The sequence below is a fragment of the Scleropages formosus genome, chromosome 19 (genome assembly GCF_900964775.1).
Source record: "Scleropages formosus chromosome 19, fSclFor1.1, whole genome shotgun sequence".
Taxonomy (NCBI): domain Eukaryota; kingdom Metazoa; phylum Chordata; class Actinopteri; order Osteoglossiformes; family Osteoglossidae; genus Scleropages; species Scleropages formosus.
Window position 1 is genome coordinate 13,504,867 of NC_041824.1, and position 18,565 is coordinate 13,523,431.

Below are 18,565 nucleotides of genomic sequence, written 5' to 3' on the forward strand. Positions count from 1 at the left end.
ATATTTAAATGGCACAAACACTCCAACGGCTTCATTTAGTTGCTTTCGATGTTTCCATCTATCGACATTGCAACAGACCTGGGCGGCACTGACTTGCGTTTTCACGTCCTTTTCCTGTATTATCCTTTTAACCCCCCCCACTATGTGTGATTCACTAGCAGCATGATGTTTTCTGTGGATTCTTCCTAAATGATGCAATTGTGTAAATATCTGCTCCGCTTTCACAACTGCACCTTGATTGTTTCCAGTAAGACCCTGTGGGCCCTCCCTATCCTGGACCACACAAGTGGTCAGTGCTCCAACATGACTCCAAAAACCTGCAGTGCAACATCTCTCTCTTTCTCCAGGAGTGCCCCCAGATCCTGCCCTCCACACAGATCTACATCCCGGTGGGGGTGATGAAGCCCATCACGCTGTTGGCACGGAACCTGCCGCAGCCGCAGTCGGGCCAACGCAACTACGAGTGCATCTTCCGCATCCAGGGGGTTTCGCACAGCGTCACAGCACTGCGCTTCAACAGCACCAGCATCCAGTGCCAGAAAACTGTGGTGAGTCTCCCCACCTGCCGGGCCCCTGTTGGAGAACCCCGATACACATTTACATGCATAATACATGTACTGTAGAGCTGAACTGGATGAACTGTGTGTAGTTCATGGCCAAGAGGTTGTGAGGTTAGAGATATAGAGGAGCACAGAAATGGAGAATGACACAAGCATAGACATACTGCTCTCTCTCAGAATTCCCCCAAAAGGTATAGTGGCCCCATGATAGAAACTGGTGGCACCCTGTCCCACAGCCTACTCCTTGCTCCTTTGCAGGAGGAGTCCAGTTCATCTTCCTCATCCTGTTCTCAAATGCTATACTCCCAGGCAAGGGTCCAACAAGCCCTGTAGTGGCACCCGCCCTGACCCCTTCGGTTGGTGTGAGCATCTTGTTATTCCAAAAACCAGTGAACTCTGACGTATGTTTTAGGAAGTTAGGCCTGTCTCATGCCTGCTGCAGTGTCTCTTGCAGTTGAGATTGTAGTTAAAGCAACATCCCCCAGCGATGTCCGGTGTGCCCATCACACACAGGTCCTGGGGTGGAATGAGGATGATGGCTGGCGGTGCTGTGTGTGACTGTTTCGCTTCAGTGGGGCTGAAAATGCAAAGACGGCAGCTGAGCACAGGACCGATCCCCAAGTCCTTTGTTGGTCTTTGTTGCTGTAATAGTACATCGCCTTGGCAAACGGTGGCCAGTGATGGATGGATCGTCCTCTGTGACAGGACGAGAGGGAAGAGGAATGTTTCTTGCGTGTCACTGCTACCCCGACGAGGAAAGATTTGTTTTGTTTTCCTCTTTTTTTTTTTCCTACTTGTCCCCCCCGAGCACCTGCATTTCTGTCCTCCTTTTCTCTGTTGATCTTTAATGATAGATATCAGTCCGGTAAAACACCACTTCCAAAAGCACCCAGTGTCAGCATATAGCACTGCAGCCCCCCTACATGTTGGAAGTTATGCCTCCTGCCACCTATTTGCATCAAGGGGTCTACCAGTAGCAGTGGGAAGGAGCATGATGACCTCTAGGAGCAGAGACAGGGGGCACCGCAAGGAGCGGGCAAGGCTACTGACCGCAGCTGCTACACAGTTCTTTGAACGGGAGCTAATTACATGCCACTAACAAGGCCTTTATTGACTGCGTGTTGTCGCAGCCGTTTCGGATCAGCGGAGTCAAGGCTCCCAACATCACACAAACCAAACTCCCCCTTCCGTGACTCTCCTGGACCAGCGTCTAATATTGAGCATAGAAACGCAATTGCCCTTCAATTGTGCAAGCGTGGCGGTTACCGCTGGCATATAATTGCCATCAGAGGGGTTAGTGGAGCCTCTGTGTGTCTGGAGGCTGGATGGCGCCCATGTGTGATCCGATGGACTCTTTCTTGTCCTGCCCACCGAGCCTCTTCATTAGTCTTCACCCTTGCTGCAGTATCCCTGCTATTTATTGCTTAGTTTTTATTTCATTTAGCTGTTGCTTTTCTACAGAGCAGTATACAATTATTGTTAATCTACTTACAGTTTACTCAGTTTAACAGCTGGGTTTTTTCTACTGTATCAATTCAGGGTAAGTACCTTTCTCTAGGGTACTACAACAGGAGGTGATATTTGAACCTGAGCCCATCAGGTTCAGGAGGGCAGCTGTAAGCACTGCGCCACCTGCTGCAGACCTGTCTTTCCCAACCTCTCTGAATGCCTTGTTGGGGGTCAGTGGTTGTTTGAATCTACAGGACTGTTGCCTTGTGGTGTCACCTTGCAGCTTCCTGTCAGCTGCATGACCTTCAAAGACAGCCGTGTTTGATGGCCTTCTGATTGCATCCATCTGCCCGCGATAACGTAGGAATGTGTATGCTCACAGCGGTGTGACGTCGACACGAGACAATCAGACACGGTGCCTTCTCTGCCCAGTCCCTCTGGAGAAGAGGGGTGTAGATAGGAGTCGGCTGTGCTCGGTGCAGTTTTGTTTTTTCTTGCTCAGTACTTTCACTTTGACCCCATTTCTGTGGAGTGTTTGGGTCAGTACTGCTGTTATCTACCATCGCTCCCAGCCTGTCCTTGTCCAATCCGGTCCTCGCTGTCGAGATAAATAATGTACCGCCCAGAGGGGAAGGGCAACAACCGCACAGCTGTTCCATGGAGATGCTACACTTGTCGGGGGAGGGGGTGGCTGTGCCAGACAGCGTTTGTCTTAGAGGCCTTTTCCTGGGTTGTGAGCAGGGGAAGGCAGAGGGGGCACGCGGTGTCTGGGTAATCGATTAGGTAAACAAGATGGTGTTAATCCCTCCTTTAGCCCACTGCAAATCCCAGTGGTCGCTTGGCTGGAGTAGTATGGAGTCTGTTAACTCATCACACACCCCTTCGTGCTGCCACACCCCAGACACATAGCTCTCAGTGGCTGGGAGAAGAAAACCATCCATCACTCAGCATGTCTCTGTGCATGGCAGAAGGGCTGCTTCATCTCGGGGAGAAGCGCGTGTCTGTGTGTGAGAGAGAGAGAATTTGTTAGCTTTAGAATGGATACAGTTCCAAGTGGGTAGTGACTCTTGCACTGACTTTTGATCATGACCATGTTTCTGAAATGCTGCATCCCCACAAATGTACATTCCAGCACTGTGTCCTGCACTTTTGTTTTGCCATTTGCACATTTGCATCTTCTCTGTTCAGCATGGTTTATGACAAATGAGGCGATGCCAAAAAAAGTGCTGTCTCCTAGTATCTGAGGTCAGGGGCCTGCAATTTATGAATGGTTGAATCGATGCCAAGCAAGCAAGTTTCTGCGACCTGATGTAAGGAATCTCGGAAGTGTGAGTTCACACCCACAAGTACGCTGCAGACCACATGATAAAATGCTGAAACCGCACTCTTGTTTCCCAGTGGCCCGTACAGTGTCTGCTGGTATGTGGAGAGAAGCACACTCGTGTCCACTGTACCATGCTGATGTGTCACTGCTCTCAGTCCGCACACACACGTGGGATCCAAAGCAAGTGAATGTGGTGCACAAAGCACTGAAAGTGCTGTTTAAACAAATTTACAGTGTGGTTCAGCAGAAGGAACGCGGAGGACTGGGTGGGCTGGACACGCAAAGCCCTGCAGTCATCCACCTCCGGGGTTAAAGCCAGAGCTCTGTCTTCTGGCTCGACGCTTGGTTCCTCAACAGAACTGACAGGAGTCATCAGTTCGGCACTGCATTTTTTTTGTTCCTCTGTGCGTGGATTTGCCGTGTTTCTCTTTTCCCCCTAGTCTCTCTACATCGGCTTCCTGTAGTTGCTTGTATCAAGTTCAACACTCTGGTTATGACATCCAAGGGGGTAAAAAGATCTACACCCCAATTCCTCCAAGACCTGATGACTTCTTAAACCCCAGCAAGAGTGTCCTGTATCCCTCCATCTCTGGCCCCTTAGTAGTCCCACGCTTGAGATTTCCAAAATCGAAAGTCCATAGGTTCTTGGTTATGGCTCCCATGTAAGGTTACAAGATCTATTTTACACTCAACTGCTGAATCCCTCTCAGCATGCCAGAAGGTTTTCAAAATACACCACTTTGAGACCCACTTCTCCCCTGGTCTTCTGACAACTCAGTAAAATTGGATTATACCATCTGTCATAATCACCTTTGTACTTCCTCTATAATCTAAAGGCTGCCCCTTGTGTATCGTGCAGCTTCAAAAGCCACGGCACAAGGCACACTGACTGTGCTCCGAGAATCATACGTCTGCATGTGCAACTCTGTTGTGAGTCGCACTTTTGTTTATGTACATCACTTTGCAGATGTCTGCTGAATGAAGGTAAATGGAATTTTAGGCAGAGATAAGAGTAGGTGGAATGGGTTGAAGGGGGTAGAGTTTGGCCAATAGGATTGGTGACACTTTGAGACTGGTGATCTGCTTAACTGCCTCCAGCTCGTATCCCGCTGATGTGTCTGTCTTGGCTGCAGAATTGCATCAGGGAGCATGCAGCATGCCTTGAGCACAGCGATGGGACAGATAGCATCGGTGGCAGCTTTAACCCCATTACCTCTTCTCAGTAAAACAGGCGGTCGCTCCATCTCCTCTCTCCCTTCAGCTAAAAAAAAAAAACGAATGAAGGAGGGAAAGGGGGCTGTAAGAGAATCTTGTTCAGAAGCTCCTGGGCATCAATCTTAGGGGCTCCTGTTTTCCTTTTTTCGGAGCAGAAATGAGGAGCATCAGGAGGGTTTGATGGAATCCAATTAAAGAGGCAGCGGATGAAATGATGATGAATTGCAGCCGGGCTAGAGGGAGGCGGATGGCTCTAGCCTGGACCCTGGATTGCAGAGAAAGCGAGAGGGAGACAGAGGTTTGGCATACACCTGGGAAGGGAACTGAGAAAGAGTATCATATAAGTGGGGGATACTCTGGCTCCACGCTGGGTGCGACTGAGATGTTCCTACAGGGCTGCCCTCTTTGTACGGCCCCACTCATATAGTGACACTGTCAGCACTCTGTCTCCTGGGCCTAATCTACTCGAAACTCAGAAGTCCATGTTTCTCTCCTTTTTCTCTCTTTTGACTTTTTTGTTTTCGGTACCAAGCAGGCTGTTTTGTTCATGCAGAAAAATGGCAGTGTGGTACGCATGGCATAATGGCAGTTTGTATTCTGTACCCATTTATACAGTTGTATGTTTTTGGTGAAGACTTCTAGATTAAATACTTCTCTCAAGGGTAGAGTGGCAGTGTTTCTCATGGGACATGAAAGATTTCCTTTGACGCTATCTGCTGTCCCCGTTTTGTTTGGAATCATTTGGGAGGGGTGTATAAGTGCTTCTTGCTCTGTGGGGCTTTGCTTAGCCTTCACCTCTGAAGTTGCAGACATGGTGAAATTACGTTACACATTAAACCGTTGCAAAATGTTTTAGGTCATGAGGTTAAATTGGCATGTCAGTTCCTTTACACATGGGAAAAGGCATGCACATTATCATTGCAGACACACACTACCTCTGGCTGCCTTGGCATCCCTTCATGATGCATCCCTGGATGCAACGCCCTGTGAAACTAGTTAGAGATTCAAAGTAGTTCTCTTCTACAAGAGCATGGCTATGAAAAAGTAATATGGCACATTGCACTGACAGAGTAGGGGCTTTAATTGGGTATTAATTAGATGGGTCTCCGGGAGCTCAAGCTGGCGAATCCTTTCCATCGGCAGAGTGCTGTTGGTTGAATATGCCCTTCTCTGGGTTACTAGAGCAGGGAAGGAAGAGGTGCCCCTCGACAGGAGATGACTTGGCCATAGGGATCATCAGGTAGAGCGCAGTGCTCCGGCCAAAGTGGGGGCTCCACATTAATGGCCTTATGGTCTGATCTCGGCCCACCTCCTTCACAAACCAAGGCCCATCTGGAAAATTTCCTCCAAATATTCAACCATGCACTGTTCCACAAGGACATGCTATGTTGTACATCATTTTTGTGTGACTTTTTCCATTTTCAAAACTTTTAACTTATTAGAAAAAAGCAGAAAGATGGCTGTCCTTGGAGAGTCAGATTGGTTACTAAATACGTGCAGGGCTGAATGGTTTAGTTTAGAATATCTCCAGCACATTTTAAATGATGAAAGAGGTAGAAAAGGAATAACATACGTGTCACACCTCACATCTTGGTGTTGGGTGTATGTGATTTCTCTGCTTCTTTTCTTCAGTGATTGGTTGCAACAAACCTTCTTAGTGCCAAAGGTATTTATTAAAGTGCCCAAGAAAGTGAGAAACAAGAACCATATACAATATTTACAAAAGTCCACAATACTTCTCATTTGCCATCATCAACAGCAGCACAAACCATATATGTAGACACCTCTTCTCCCTAGAGTGCAAAAGGAGACTTTTAAATAGCCTCCCTTTGTTCTTGTAGGATGGACTGAACCATTTTTACCAAAATATCGGTATCAATGATACAGACATGAACTCAGCAAAAGTAATCTACAAATGTCTAGTTACAATGAATACAATTTCCCCTTACATTTCCCTTTGTCATTTTCATAGAATACAATGATTAATGACGACGAGTTTGTCACAAGCTTCCATAGTAATTTGTTTTCCCACTTCCATCCAACTGAGCATGGGCCACCCCCCAAACAGGGAGTATTTAATGCTACTTAAAACCTTACTTGGGTCTTCTGCCAGGTCTAAAAACAATGTTGACTTAATGGTGTATCCGTGAAACACAAACATAACATGTATAACAGACATGCTAGGGAGAGTGGCGTGCATGTGTTGAATGTTTGTGTATATTTTTTATCATACACAACTCAGCGTATGCAAGTCCACTAAGTCAGATAAACAGCAGAATGAACAACTGATTTTTCTCCTCACACCTAACTGAGACAGACCTGCTCTGTCACAATACACCTCTGGTTGTAGACCAGATGAAGATGAAGCTCCAGATAAAGTAGAGACTTCCAGGAAGCATGGTTCTCCAAACCCAACTTGATTAACTGGAATGTAGATATCAACCTAGCTTACCATCAAATTAGAGGTAAGGGATGCACATGGGGTCCCTGCCAGAACTGGCTTGATGTGAACTTCCAGAAATCCCCATGACGTTGAAAGCAAACGGTAAATGCCAGGGGTTCACTGATCTGCTGGTTGTGACCATCCACCTATCAAGGTCACTCTTAACCTGTTTAAACACGCTGTTCACACTTTTTACCTTTCTTGCATGATGCCAAAACATTTGCAACTAAACAACTCAGCTTTGCTTAATGACCAATTTAATTAGTTATATTAGACACAAAGTTATAACATACTGGTATAAGAGCAGGAATTCATGTGACCTTCCTGATAAAAGTACTCTTCAGCTGTCTGAAACACAGTAATGAGCATGCACTGAGGCCATGTTCAGGTTTTTTTCTTTTTCTCTTATTATTATATAGCCACTGTTAATTCTCTAACTTGATTTTTGTAATTGAGTCCTGTAAAAATCCAGTTGAATTCCTGTAATTCTGTAATGCAGTGTATTGTGCCTAGACATTAATTCGATCCTGTCTGACCCTCAGTGTTAATCCCAGATGGGATTACTGCCCAGCTCTTGGTTCTTTAGCACTGCTTTTGATGATACGTGTGTGTGTGCGTGCATGCATGCGAGATACTCATACCCAGCCTGCCAGGTCACCACTGTTCAGCCCTTCTTTGCTTCACTGCTCCACAGCTTCTCAAGATATGATTGTCAGGAGCTATTGTGCATATCTCACTGTGTTGGTACACTGTACTGCCTTTTGGGTTTCCTTCTGTGTGTGGTGTGTGTCACATGGTCAGACAAACTTTTTCAAAATTGCTGGACTAGTCTTTTCCCAGTCTAGCTGTATGTCCATTAAGTCTGCTGTATCTAACATCTCCAAGGGCTATGCTGGAGCTTCCTGTGCCTTTGGATGAGTAGTTGAGCTGTAAAACCATGTTCTTCAGATTCCAAAGTGTCCCACTGTCCCTCTTTATGAGGCACAGTTGTCTTTGGCAGAACTGGTTTGGCCTTCTGACAATGCAAACCAGTTCTTACCTTTGGCACTTTCACTCCTTTCCAGCCCACCATCCCACTTCTAGCACCATCCAATTAGGCCAAGAAAAGATCTCACATGCTTTTGGGTGTGGAGATGTGGGTTGTCTTATGTATGTCATCTTATCCACTTGGGGTCTTATGAGACCTTGTCCAAGGTAGTGAGTCTCAATCTTTGCTCATTTACATTGTGTAAGTTTAACGTTAGTCCAGCTTTGGCATGTTTTGTTAAGAACTGGTAGAGATGGCGAATGTGATCGTCTCATGTTTCACTGAAAATTACAGCATCATCCAGGTATGCTGTGCAGAAATCTTCGGATCCGCTGAGGACCTTATCCATTGTTATAAAATACAATGATCAATCAAAACCAAACGATTACAGATTTCCCCAACAATGAGTGTTCTCATTTACCTTCAGATGAGCATGGCACCACAGAAAGAGTCAATATTTAAGGCCATCTAAAACCTCTCTTGTGTCTTTTGCCAGGGCTAAAAGTAAACAGTACTGATGAGTAAGTAATACACAAGTAAAATACAATCGTTGCACATTATGCATAACAAAGATATGTAGTAACAGAGGGGAAACAAAGTGTTCCTCTGACACAACAATGTAGCCAGCTAGGTGTGTGCACCCACTAAGTTAGCTCAACTGTTTGGAATGAATGAATTTCCTGCAGAAACTACTGTGGCAGACCTGCTCTGGCACACGTACGTCCATATTACTGTGGCTCAAGGACCAGAAGCGTGGCAGCCACTGAGCTCTAGAGAAACAGTCACAGGCCGCGTGCAATTCTGTGAACAGGGTAATGTGAGAAGGACTAGCCCTTCGGCAGTGGACTATTTTTAGGGATTAACTCAGGTATTACATGAAAATGACTAATTATCTGCTTATGACCCCCACAAAAGGCATCTTCTTCCCTCCTTCAATGTTCCACTTCTCCCAGTTTCCCCAGAACAGCAGCTGCGCGGTTTTGTTAACATCGGCACTTTTTAGCTCGGCAGACTTGTGGTCTGTTTTGCTTGGCTGGTATTTTTGCTTCTCCCCCCGCACGTCCTTGATCTATAGGGCTGTCAGTACCGCTTGGAGGCGGGACAGGGGAAAATCTGGTGCATGCTTTTCCTTCCACGGGCTTCATTAATTGCTCTGCTCTTTGTTTATTTCTTGTTTATTTATATTTTCTCAGCTAGTGCTGTCGGTGAGCGTGCCTTGCATGTAGGGACACAGTGGGACTTGATGGCAAGAGCTTTTGTTATGACACTCTGGTCCGGGTTGAGTTCATGCACTGGACAGATCACAGACGCCCTTTTCTACTTCTCGGCCATTGCTAGCACTCGTTTTCATCCAGGTTGGTGATACTATGGCCACCCATCAAACAGTATTAGAGGTACATGGCTGCAGGTGGAGTCAGGGCTTCAGCTGTAGAGTAGGTGTGCTGTTGAAGGGACAGATAAACCACTACACTGTGCTTCAGTGGGCACATGGGAGTTTCCATCAAACTCTTTTATGGTGCCATCATTGCAGCAGTTGGAAGCAGAGGAGTGTCACATGGGTTTCATTTTGCAGTGGAGGAAAGTTCAGTTTCAGTTCACACTGTTGAATGCCACAAATACCACGACGTTGTTGTGGACCTCATACATCCTTTCATGGCCAGTCCAGAGTGTCCTGCTGGTAGCATCCATGTGGGAAAATGTGCCATGTCACAAAGTGCACATGATCTCAGGATTGTTCCACAAAATATTTTATTTTGCACCAGCAGCCTGAATAATCTATACCTCTCAAGCCAATAGAGCATCTTTGGAATGAGGCTGAACTTGATGTTAGCAGAATGAATGTGCCGGCAGAATATCTGCGGAACCTGTGTGACGCTGTCAAGGCAGCACAGACCAAGAACCCTGTGCAGTATGTCCGGCACCTTGTTTCCTGAAATCATCCTGTTGTGGAGGCACAAGAGGGTTCCACCTCATATCAGCTGGATGTATCTAATAAACTGGCCAGTGAGTGTATAGTGAGAGACCTCAAACATCCAGTTTCCAGGATGCTACAGAGCCTCCAAGCAGTTCACCCTACCTACAGATGGACTTAATGCTTCTAGACAGTTATCCTCTGTGCATCATGTCATTGAAAACCAAAAGGGCAGAAACAAACAGGTCTGTCTGAAGGAAGCAGTTGGAATGAAGTGATGTCTACAGAAGCTGAAGATATCTAGATGGTTTCAGGGCCATGCTTCGTTTAGTTTGTGCTCACCTTTTTGTTGGGGTCTTCTCCAAGCTCTTACGAGTTTCACCGCACATGATTCATTATTCAAAGCAACGCGGAATGTCGGCCAGGAGAGAATAAGAAGTGTGATTATTAATCTCACACAAGTAGGAAGCACTTCCCTGGCATGCAGGCATCTCAAAGTAAAACCATTTTTGTTTTCTCTCCTCCTTCTGCCTATTTCTCTGAGATTTCCAGCCTCTTTTGTCACTGTGGGGGAAGCCGGCTTTAAAGGACAAAGATGGGCCGGTTGGCTCATCCGGTTCAGGACAGACAGACTACCCTCATGCAGCTCTGCTCAACGGCACCATTTTTGGGCTTCACTGCAGTGAATAAGTCATGAAGGTGTTTGTGTGCGTGCAGCTAGGGAGCTCACATCACATAGCACCCATTATGCAGCGGTCAGATCATTGACATACTTTTAATGTTTAATCATTGTAGTGAAAGAGGTAGTGTGAAAAAGGGGGCAATTTCTACCCCCCCACCAGTCCTTTCACTCATGAAGAATTCAACTCTTAAAGCCACTGTGTGTCACCAGGGTAGTGGTCACACTCACAAAGCAAGTACCGTACATGCTTATCTTGATGGCTAGTGGGGGGTGGCATCTGACAGTAAGTTAGATATAAACTTCATTGACCCCAAAGGCAATTGGGGCAACAGGTAACACTCAGACTCTGGTTCAAATCCCACCTTTGTCTCTAATGTCCTTAGGCAAGGTAATTACCCTGAATTGGTACTGTGCAAAATTGTTGTAACTTAACATTTTGAGTAGCTGTATGCGTCAGCTAAAAAAAAATCAATATAAAATAAAGCAACATACACCCAGCAGGGAAGTGACAACACACTGGACTAACGCTGGAATAAGTAAATGTCGCACTTGGACAAGTAAAAGAAAGAGCAAACAGGCAGTACAAACAAAAGTTGTACCGATAGCACAGCTGGACCCGTCTTGCTGAAAAAGATACCGTCGAAGTCTATAGTGTGTTGCTTGAGTTACTTCATACTTCGAGTGTCACGATTGTGGTGAGTATGAAGTCACACGCTGGTTTGATGGCTTGGGAAGATATGGGGTCGGGCAGCTCAGTGTGCAGATCTGTGCATTAGATGTATTATATGTACCAGGTTTCACTGCATTGTCCCGTACCTTTCAGCGGCCCCACAGAGCTCCCCTGTACCTTCAGTACAATCACCCAGCATCCAGCGCCTCCAAAACAGTGCTCTGCTTCAGCAGAGGATGCCTGCAGGCTTTGTAGAGTGGCATCCAGGCCCTTCATCTGACAAACATTAGGACGACCCCAAGCTGGCCAATCAGGGATGAGACATGGGGGCCCAAATGAGACATGTCAGAGGACAAATTGAAAATGCCAGTTTCACTTACTGTTTGGCATCACACTTCACAGGCAAATTCTGCCACTTACTTCATGTGTAAATTAACGGTCTCCTCTCTGTCTCTTTGTCAGATATCCTTCTTTCCCCTTTTCTCTCACTTCTTTCTTCACTATTTTCACTTTCTCACTTTGTCTTGTGATACTTGAAGCAATGAGTTTTTTCATCTTGAAGACAAGACCCAGCACACTATGGAAATGTGAGCGCTTATTTATATACACGTATAACTTGTGAGGAGTGCAGGTTCATATCCTCAAAGTGAAACTCTTGTTATGCCCTTGAGATTGAACATTACAGTTTTATTTGATAGAACTTCATAAGCAGGGAACAAGTGTAAAACGGGCCACTCGTTTCTTTCTTTAAATCCATTTGCCTAACTCAGTATTTTACTGGAATAGGACCAGCACCTGACTAAAAGGTACAGTAGTAGAGCCCCTCTTGGGTGAACCATTAGCCTTCAGCCTAAAAGACTGTCCTGGACCAGCGTGCCACCTACCACACTGTACAGTTGCAGCTTCCAGGCGAGTAAATAATGTGATATGATTGAATTCTCAGTTTGTGGACATAAGAAATGAGTTTTGAGATGAGGAGGAGGATAGAGTGGTTGAAGGAGAGTTAAAGGACCAGAAATAGCTGCAGCTCATTTCCTGCAATTCTTGCCCTGTGAATAATGGTAGGTTTAATGATGCAAGCCCATGCCTAGAGGCAGGTGATCAGGAGGGATGGGACCACACTCTTCCAGCAGGAGGCGCTACAGGCTTGGGAGGAGACTGCAGTGGCTGAAGGTGTGCACTTCTACGTGTAGCAGATGGAAGCGAGGTTTTTCAGTCTTGTTTTATAGAATTTCCATCCTTGCAAAGTGATGCTCAAGTTCTTGCGTCTGGGCAATTTGACTGAACATCTCTCGGTTATCTTTGCCATGGTGTCCGTTGAGCCTCCGTCTACAGCAGTGCGTTCCTGCACACATAGCGCTATAATATGTTGCACAGGAGAGAGCCACAGTCTGACAAAGCGGTGGAGGAATGGATGTTGATTGAGCACAAGTTTCAGTTGTTTTAGATGAGTTGAAATGTTCTGAACTTTCACATAATATGCATTGCATAAGAGAGTCGTCTTATTTTTTACATTATTTTGTTCAATTTCATTTTCACAGTGACACAGCACTCAACTCAGTTACTGTGAATGATTTCGTGTTGCAGGGTTTGATATTAAATTATAGTTCACTATAGAGTAAAGCAGCTGACAGTTGAGGAGAGGAAAACAAACTTTGCATTGTAAGCAAATGGAGAGAAATTAACCTCTGGGAGTCCAAATACCAGTAGCCATACTAAGTGATGACGGGAACCCTGTGTGGTTGTGTCTAATACAAAAAATGTCCGTGCAAGTGTCAAGACGGAGCTACATTGTATGGAAGTTAGATTTCTTGCCGATCTTGTTAGTCGTGGTACGCAGTCGTCGGCTCCCAGCAGCGTAGTTCATCCAGCATTCTGTATTGCCACCACATTGAAAAGGGGTTAGCTACTGCAAAGGTGATGGCAGATAAAAGGTTATTAAGCTGATATATGCTGATCACTAAGAAGCAAAGGTGCGGAATGCATAGATTTACAGTAACTACAGCAGGTTCGCAAAGGTGAAGCGATAAGTCTTATGCGTGCATTTAACTGCACCACAGGGTACCGTTTATGTTATAAACTATAGCATAGCATTAAACTCTATATTGTATGTGCTGTAGTTGAATGAAAATTTTTTGTGCCAGCTGTGAACATCTGAAGCTAACGGGCTGTTGGTGTTACCAAGGGGTGACCTTGCTGTTTACTAGCTCACTTGTCTGAGAGTGGCACTTGGGGGTTGGTCAGACATGGAGGAAAACTCCCAGATCTTTGGCTGTTTTGCCCATGGCACTAACAGGGTAAAACTACAGTTGGGTGCTGAGCTGAAGAAGAGTGCGGTTACTGGGCTGCCGAGTTGTTCACTCAATAGATCTTTTTTTGTATCTCCACAGTATGACTATGAGGGCAATGACATCAGTGACCTGCCGGTGGACCTGTCGGTGGTGTGGAACGGCAATTTCGTCATCGACAACCCCTACAACATCCAAGGTAAGCCTCTGCTAACAGCTACAGCTTGCCATCGACCCTCAGTGCAGCCTGTGAGTCTTTGCTTAGAAACCCGCAGCGCACATGGGACGGGCTGGAGTGCCGCTGCCGTCTGACAGCCACCCATCCTCCCCAGGCGTGACTTGGAAAGTCAATGGGAAGCGTTTCACGCCTCAACACACCGCTTGCTCTGCCTGCTGGGTTCAATAATGCTTATCTCATTTACTTTGTTTGTAGTTATTTCAGCATACTGCACAACAGCCTCCTGAATGGGGCTTTTACACAGGAGGGGAAAAGCATGAGAAAATGGCTTGAGGATCTAGCCTTTGTACACACTAGTGATTATTAGAAACAGCCACCCCTCGAGACCCAGCACCCTGTAGGGCACTCAGATCTGGGCCCAAATTTGTATAGTTTCCTATTAGCTGAGCAGAATTCTGCAAGCTCCCCTGTATCTGAGGCTGCACAGTGCTACCCCCTTTGAGCGGTGTGGGGTGGAGAGGGGAGGCATGGCAGAGGTCCGACTGGGAGGTCTGTCAGTATTACTGTGATCCAAGGAGATGGGCTCAGGGAGTGCTGCCTCACACGGTTTGAGCAAGAGCAGCACACATCCCTTCAGCTGGGCCACGGGGCTTTCGGCAGCTCTAAGTAATTCTCCTCTCCCTGAGCAATGTGGTGAACGCCATAGAGTGTAGGACAGTACCCCCTTAGGACAAATAATTAACAAAATTTTTATTCTTCTCATTTTTTGTAGTTTATGAACACTTCAGTTGTATTTACTGTTTTATACATTTATTATACAATGACACTGCAGTAAGGAAGGTATTGTACTGTATTGTAGCATACATTAATGCTTGCATTATGAATTTATAGCTCACTGTTTTACAACAAAATTATTTGTACAATTCTTAAAAAAAGCATAATTAAAAGAACATCATATCTTTGAAAAATAAGATAAATAAAAATGCAATATTAAAAACATCACCGAGTGTTACAAAGTTTATTTAAATTTCATTTATTATCACCTGGTGTTGTGTCCTACGCCACTCCGAAATGAACCAACACAGAGAAAGATTGTAATCATTTCCAGGATTACTTCACTATTATATATTTTTTCAATTATAATGGTATTAAATGGCATTAAAGTGCAAAAATGGAAAAAACAGGGCCTTTTGACTTTTTTCTATTTAATTAAGAAGGTTTTGTCCTACTTTGCCTTTCAAAAGAAGAGGTTTTGTCCAAGGAGTTTTTGTCCTAGGAAGTGGACCCTGAATGCCAACAAGTGCCCTAGTGCACACTTCTGCTTCTGCTCTCATGTGGCCTGTTGTTGGGACCAGTACACTTCCCATCAGTCTGTGCCTAGCTGAACCGCCCCCATCACACAGAGATTTGAACGTTTGACCTTTGGGTCTGAAGGTAGCAGCTGTAACCACTGCACTACCAGTTGTCCATCCATACTTACTTTCATTTGATGCCGTACAAACTACTAAGCTTTATAAATGGGTAAATCCATGTAAGTAGCTTTACTCTGCAAGTCGCTTTGGAGAAAAGCATTTGATGAATGTCTAAATGTCTATTATTAAACCACTTTGATTTATTGTGGCTGCCTTTCTGCTGACGTTTGTGTACTGGTGTTCGTATAGAAGACCTCACTCTGTGCAGGTGTGAGGTCAGCGATGAAGCCCCCAGCGAGCTTTCCTCCTCATGTCCGTGTCTAGCAACATGGAACACTGCAGTGGCATGGCACCACTCAACCCTCCAGTGCGACTGAGGCAATAGCGCTGGGTCTCCGTGAGCCTTGCCGGCTCAAGTCCTACCAACTGCACCCCCTCGCCCCCCACTCCCACCCCCATGAAATTTTCATGAGTTATCCGTCTTTGACTGCCCGCAGAAAGAGAGATGTACCCTGGTGTAACATGGAAATGTTAATGCAATTAAATCATTAATTTAGTTCAGTTTAATTAGCGCAGGGTTACTTTTAAGCTTAGCTGTGACAAATCAGATTAGCGCCAGAGCTCAGGCGCATGAATATTTTGTCTGCTTTGAAGTCCTGCGGCCGTCCTGAGCTCAGCGATGCCGTGCTGTTCGTCCTCATGGAACCGTGAGGTTCTCGTGTGACCCAGAAGAAGCTGCTGCCTCCTTTCCATATTCCTTTAGAAGACTACACAGGGCAGCACTTATTTTTTTCAAACGGCACCAAGACTCAGCATCGTGACATTTTAAATGGAATTTTGAGGCGTTTGTGTTTTTTTTCGGGTTGTTCTCTCCCGCACTCACTTCCCCTCGCCACTACACCTATTTGGTGTCTGTGGTCTGTGCCGGAGCTTCACTTTCAGGCTTTCAGACCACCGTGTACATGCAAACACACCTTTTTCATACACTTTGGGGGCACTGTTATCGTGTGCGTGCGTGCGTGCGTGCGTGCGTGCGTGCGTGCGCGCAAGATAATTCTGTGACTGCCCCCCCATTCCTCCCAAATGCCTTTTCCATCTCTCACTTATCTGCGCTCCATTCCTCTCTCTGTCCTGCCCTGCCCCCACTCACCCCCAGCTCATCTGTATAAGTGCTACGCCCTTCGGGACAGCTGTGGCATGTGCCTGAAGGCCGACCCCCGGTTCGAGTGTGGCTGGTGCGTCCAGGAGAAGAAGTGTTCCCTCCGGCAAGAGTGCACCCCCCTGGAGAGCAGCTGGATGCACGCCTCCTCCGGCAACAGCCGTTGTGCCCACCCCAAGATCTTCAAGGTAAGGGGCAGTGGGTAGGAATGCAGGTGGCTGGGCTGCCTGGCAGCGAGGGTGACATGACAGGGTGTTGAAGCAGAAAGGAGAAAAAGAAGGGGGGACCAGCAGGCAGAAACAGTGACTCTGCACAAGTGCCGGCCCACTGGGTTCTGAGCAGTGGGGTGGAGGGAAACAAAAAGGTGGGGGCCGGCGGCAGAAGGTAGGTGTGAAAGCGTCAAGGGCAGGACAAAAGTATTAAGGAAGGAGGCGGCCGGATCTCGAAGAGACACGGAGTCGGAAGCGGAAAGCTGCACCACCAGGTGTGTGGGTCTGTCATAAGCTGGAGCAGCCCGCTGACGGAGTGCAGGGGGCGGCGCCATGGAGGGAGCAGTCCATCTGTCACACGTGGTAGGGAATCATGTCTGGCCGCAGCTCAGACCATTATTCGCACTCATCCCTCGGGCATCACAGCACCTCAGCTGCGTGTCAGAGACAATCTTGGACAAAGCGCTAACAGACGGGGGGAGGAAAGTTCACGTGCTGCAGCCGCTTCCCTCCTCCTTGCCCCTCTTGTCATCCTCCACACTGTTACCTCTTCCCCTCATTGTAGCAAGGATGTTCTAACCTCTTGTAGGAGTAGCTGTGCAGACAACTCATTTCATTTTCATTATTTTATTGCTTGGTCTCCCAGTTTGCTGCAGGGGAAATACATTTCTTTAGATTCTCAGTCAAATTGCTATGTCGGGGAAGGTGGGGGGAGCTTTTCAAAAATGATAAATCCAAGATATCGGATAACTGCAGCACTGGCATGTTGAAAATAATCCCCTCGCTAATTCTTTTTTGCTTCCTCACTCTTTCCTCTTTCCTGCAGTTATCGCTGTGTAAAGGGCAGAGGGGCAGATACACAGGGCAGTGTGTTTACTGTGGGCTGCAATGCAAAGGGGATGGGGGGACAAGGGCACCTGAGGGATGGACAGGATCCTCAGAGTCTAGGATGCACTGACCCGTAGTGGGGGGACGTGGACAAAGGGGGAGCACTGTGGCAGCCGCCTGCTCCTTTCCACACTCTAACACCAAGCAATGACAACCCCCTTGACACACCCGTACAGTACCATCGCCACACGTTTTTACCACTTGCACTGATGCACCATTTCGTTTCACTTTTGTTTTCTCTCTCCAGCTTTGTCTCTTGTCCCTCGTCCTTTTTAAACGTGATACACGCTGTGTGGGGCTTTTTATTAACCAGGGATTAGAGTGTAATTTCATTTGGAATGGGCTGCTTAACTGGGATTTCCCAGCTCTTACTTTGCTTGTGACAGACCCCTGAGCTTTAGGGCGAGAAACGGACAATTTGCTGCCTTTTTACCTCATTGTTTCTCATGTCGAGTGTCTCTCGCAGCGCTCGCTCTCCGCCTGGTGCCCCTCCGGCTTCACATTACCGACTCGGCCCTGGCGCTTCTCTGAAGAGGCGCTCAAGAAGGGGGTGGATAATGGCAGGGCTTTCAGTTAATTTCTCTCTCGTTAAACTCTGCTAATTGGGGGGATGCTAAGAGTTGGGGAAGGGAGCCCTTGTGGCAGGTCTCGCCACATGTCCCGCAGCGCTTCTCCGCAGCTCGATATCACTGTCAAGTACTTCGGGGAAGGCTGCGCCGTGTCTCCACGTACATCACTGGGTTCTATATTTCTTTATTCATACGCTATGTGCGTGTGCATCCCTTTTCAGAGAGCGCTCAAATGAGTGTTGCTCTGTCACACCGACTTGCGCTGCTCTGATGTGCCCCACTTTGGCTCGCCGTCATCTGTCACTTGCTTATCAGAATCCAAAATGAAGATGCATGGTGTCATTAAAGGGTTGTGTTGCTATGGCTCTCTTCTTCTGTGGTCCCTCTCCCTCACTCCTTCCTCAGCAGCAAAGTGACTATGTGTTTTCAAATATCCTACTGAAACCAATTATAGGCCAGCATGTGTGTCGTTCTCCATGTTGGCAGAGTCATTGTTTTTACACTCATGTTCTGCTCCCTCTAGTCTTGTTTAGCTATAGTTGCAAAAGTGGAGTGAGGGGGTTGACACAATAAGGGTCCG

General features: G+C 46.7%; 1 protein-coding gene across 3 annotated transcripts in view; it reads left to right on the forward strand.

Annotated features, from left to right (window-relative positions):
* The window catches only part of LOC108939320 (plexin-A1-like), a 163,160-nt gene that overhangs the window by 106,210 nt on the left and 38,385 nt on the right, over positions 1-18,565 (forward strand). For all 3 annotated transcript variants that reach the window (XR_001966501.2, XM_018760562.2, XM_018760563.2), the window contains exons 10-12: positions 348-548; positions 13,673-13,769; positions 16,317-16,507. Coding sequence is in view for 2 of the 3 variants with exons in the window: in XM_018760562.2 (XP_018616078.2) it covers positions 348-548; positions 13,673-13,769; positions 16,317-16,507 (489 nt within the window). In the remaining variant the exon portion in view is untranslated. The remainder of the gene's footprint in view (positions 1-347; positions 549-13,672; positions 13,770-16,316; positions 16,508-18,565) is intronic.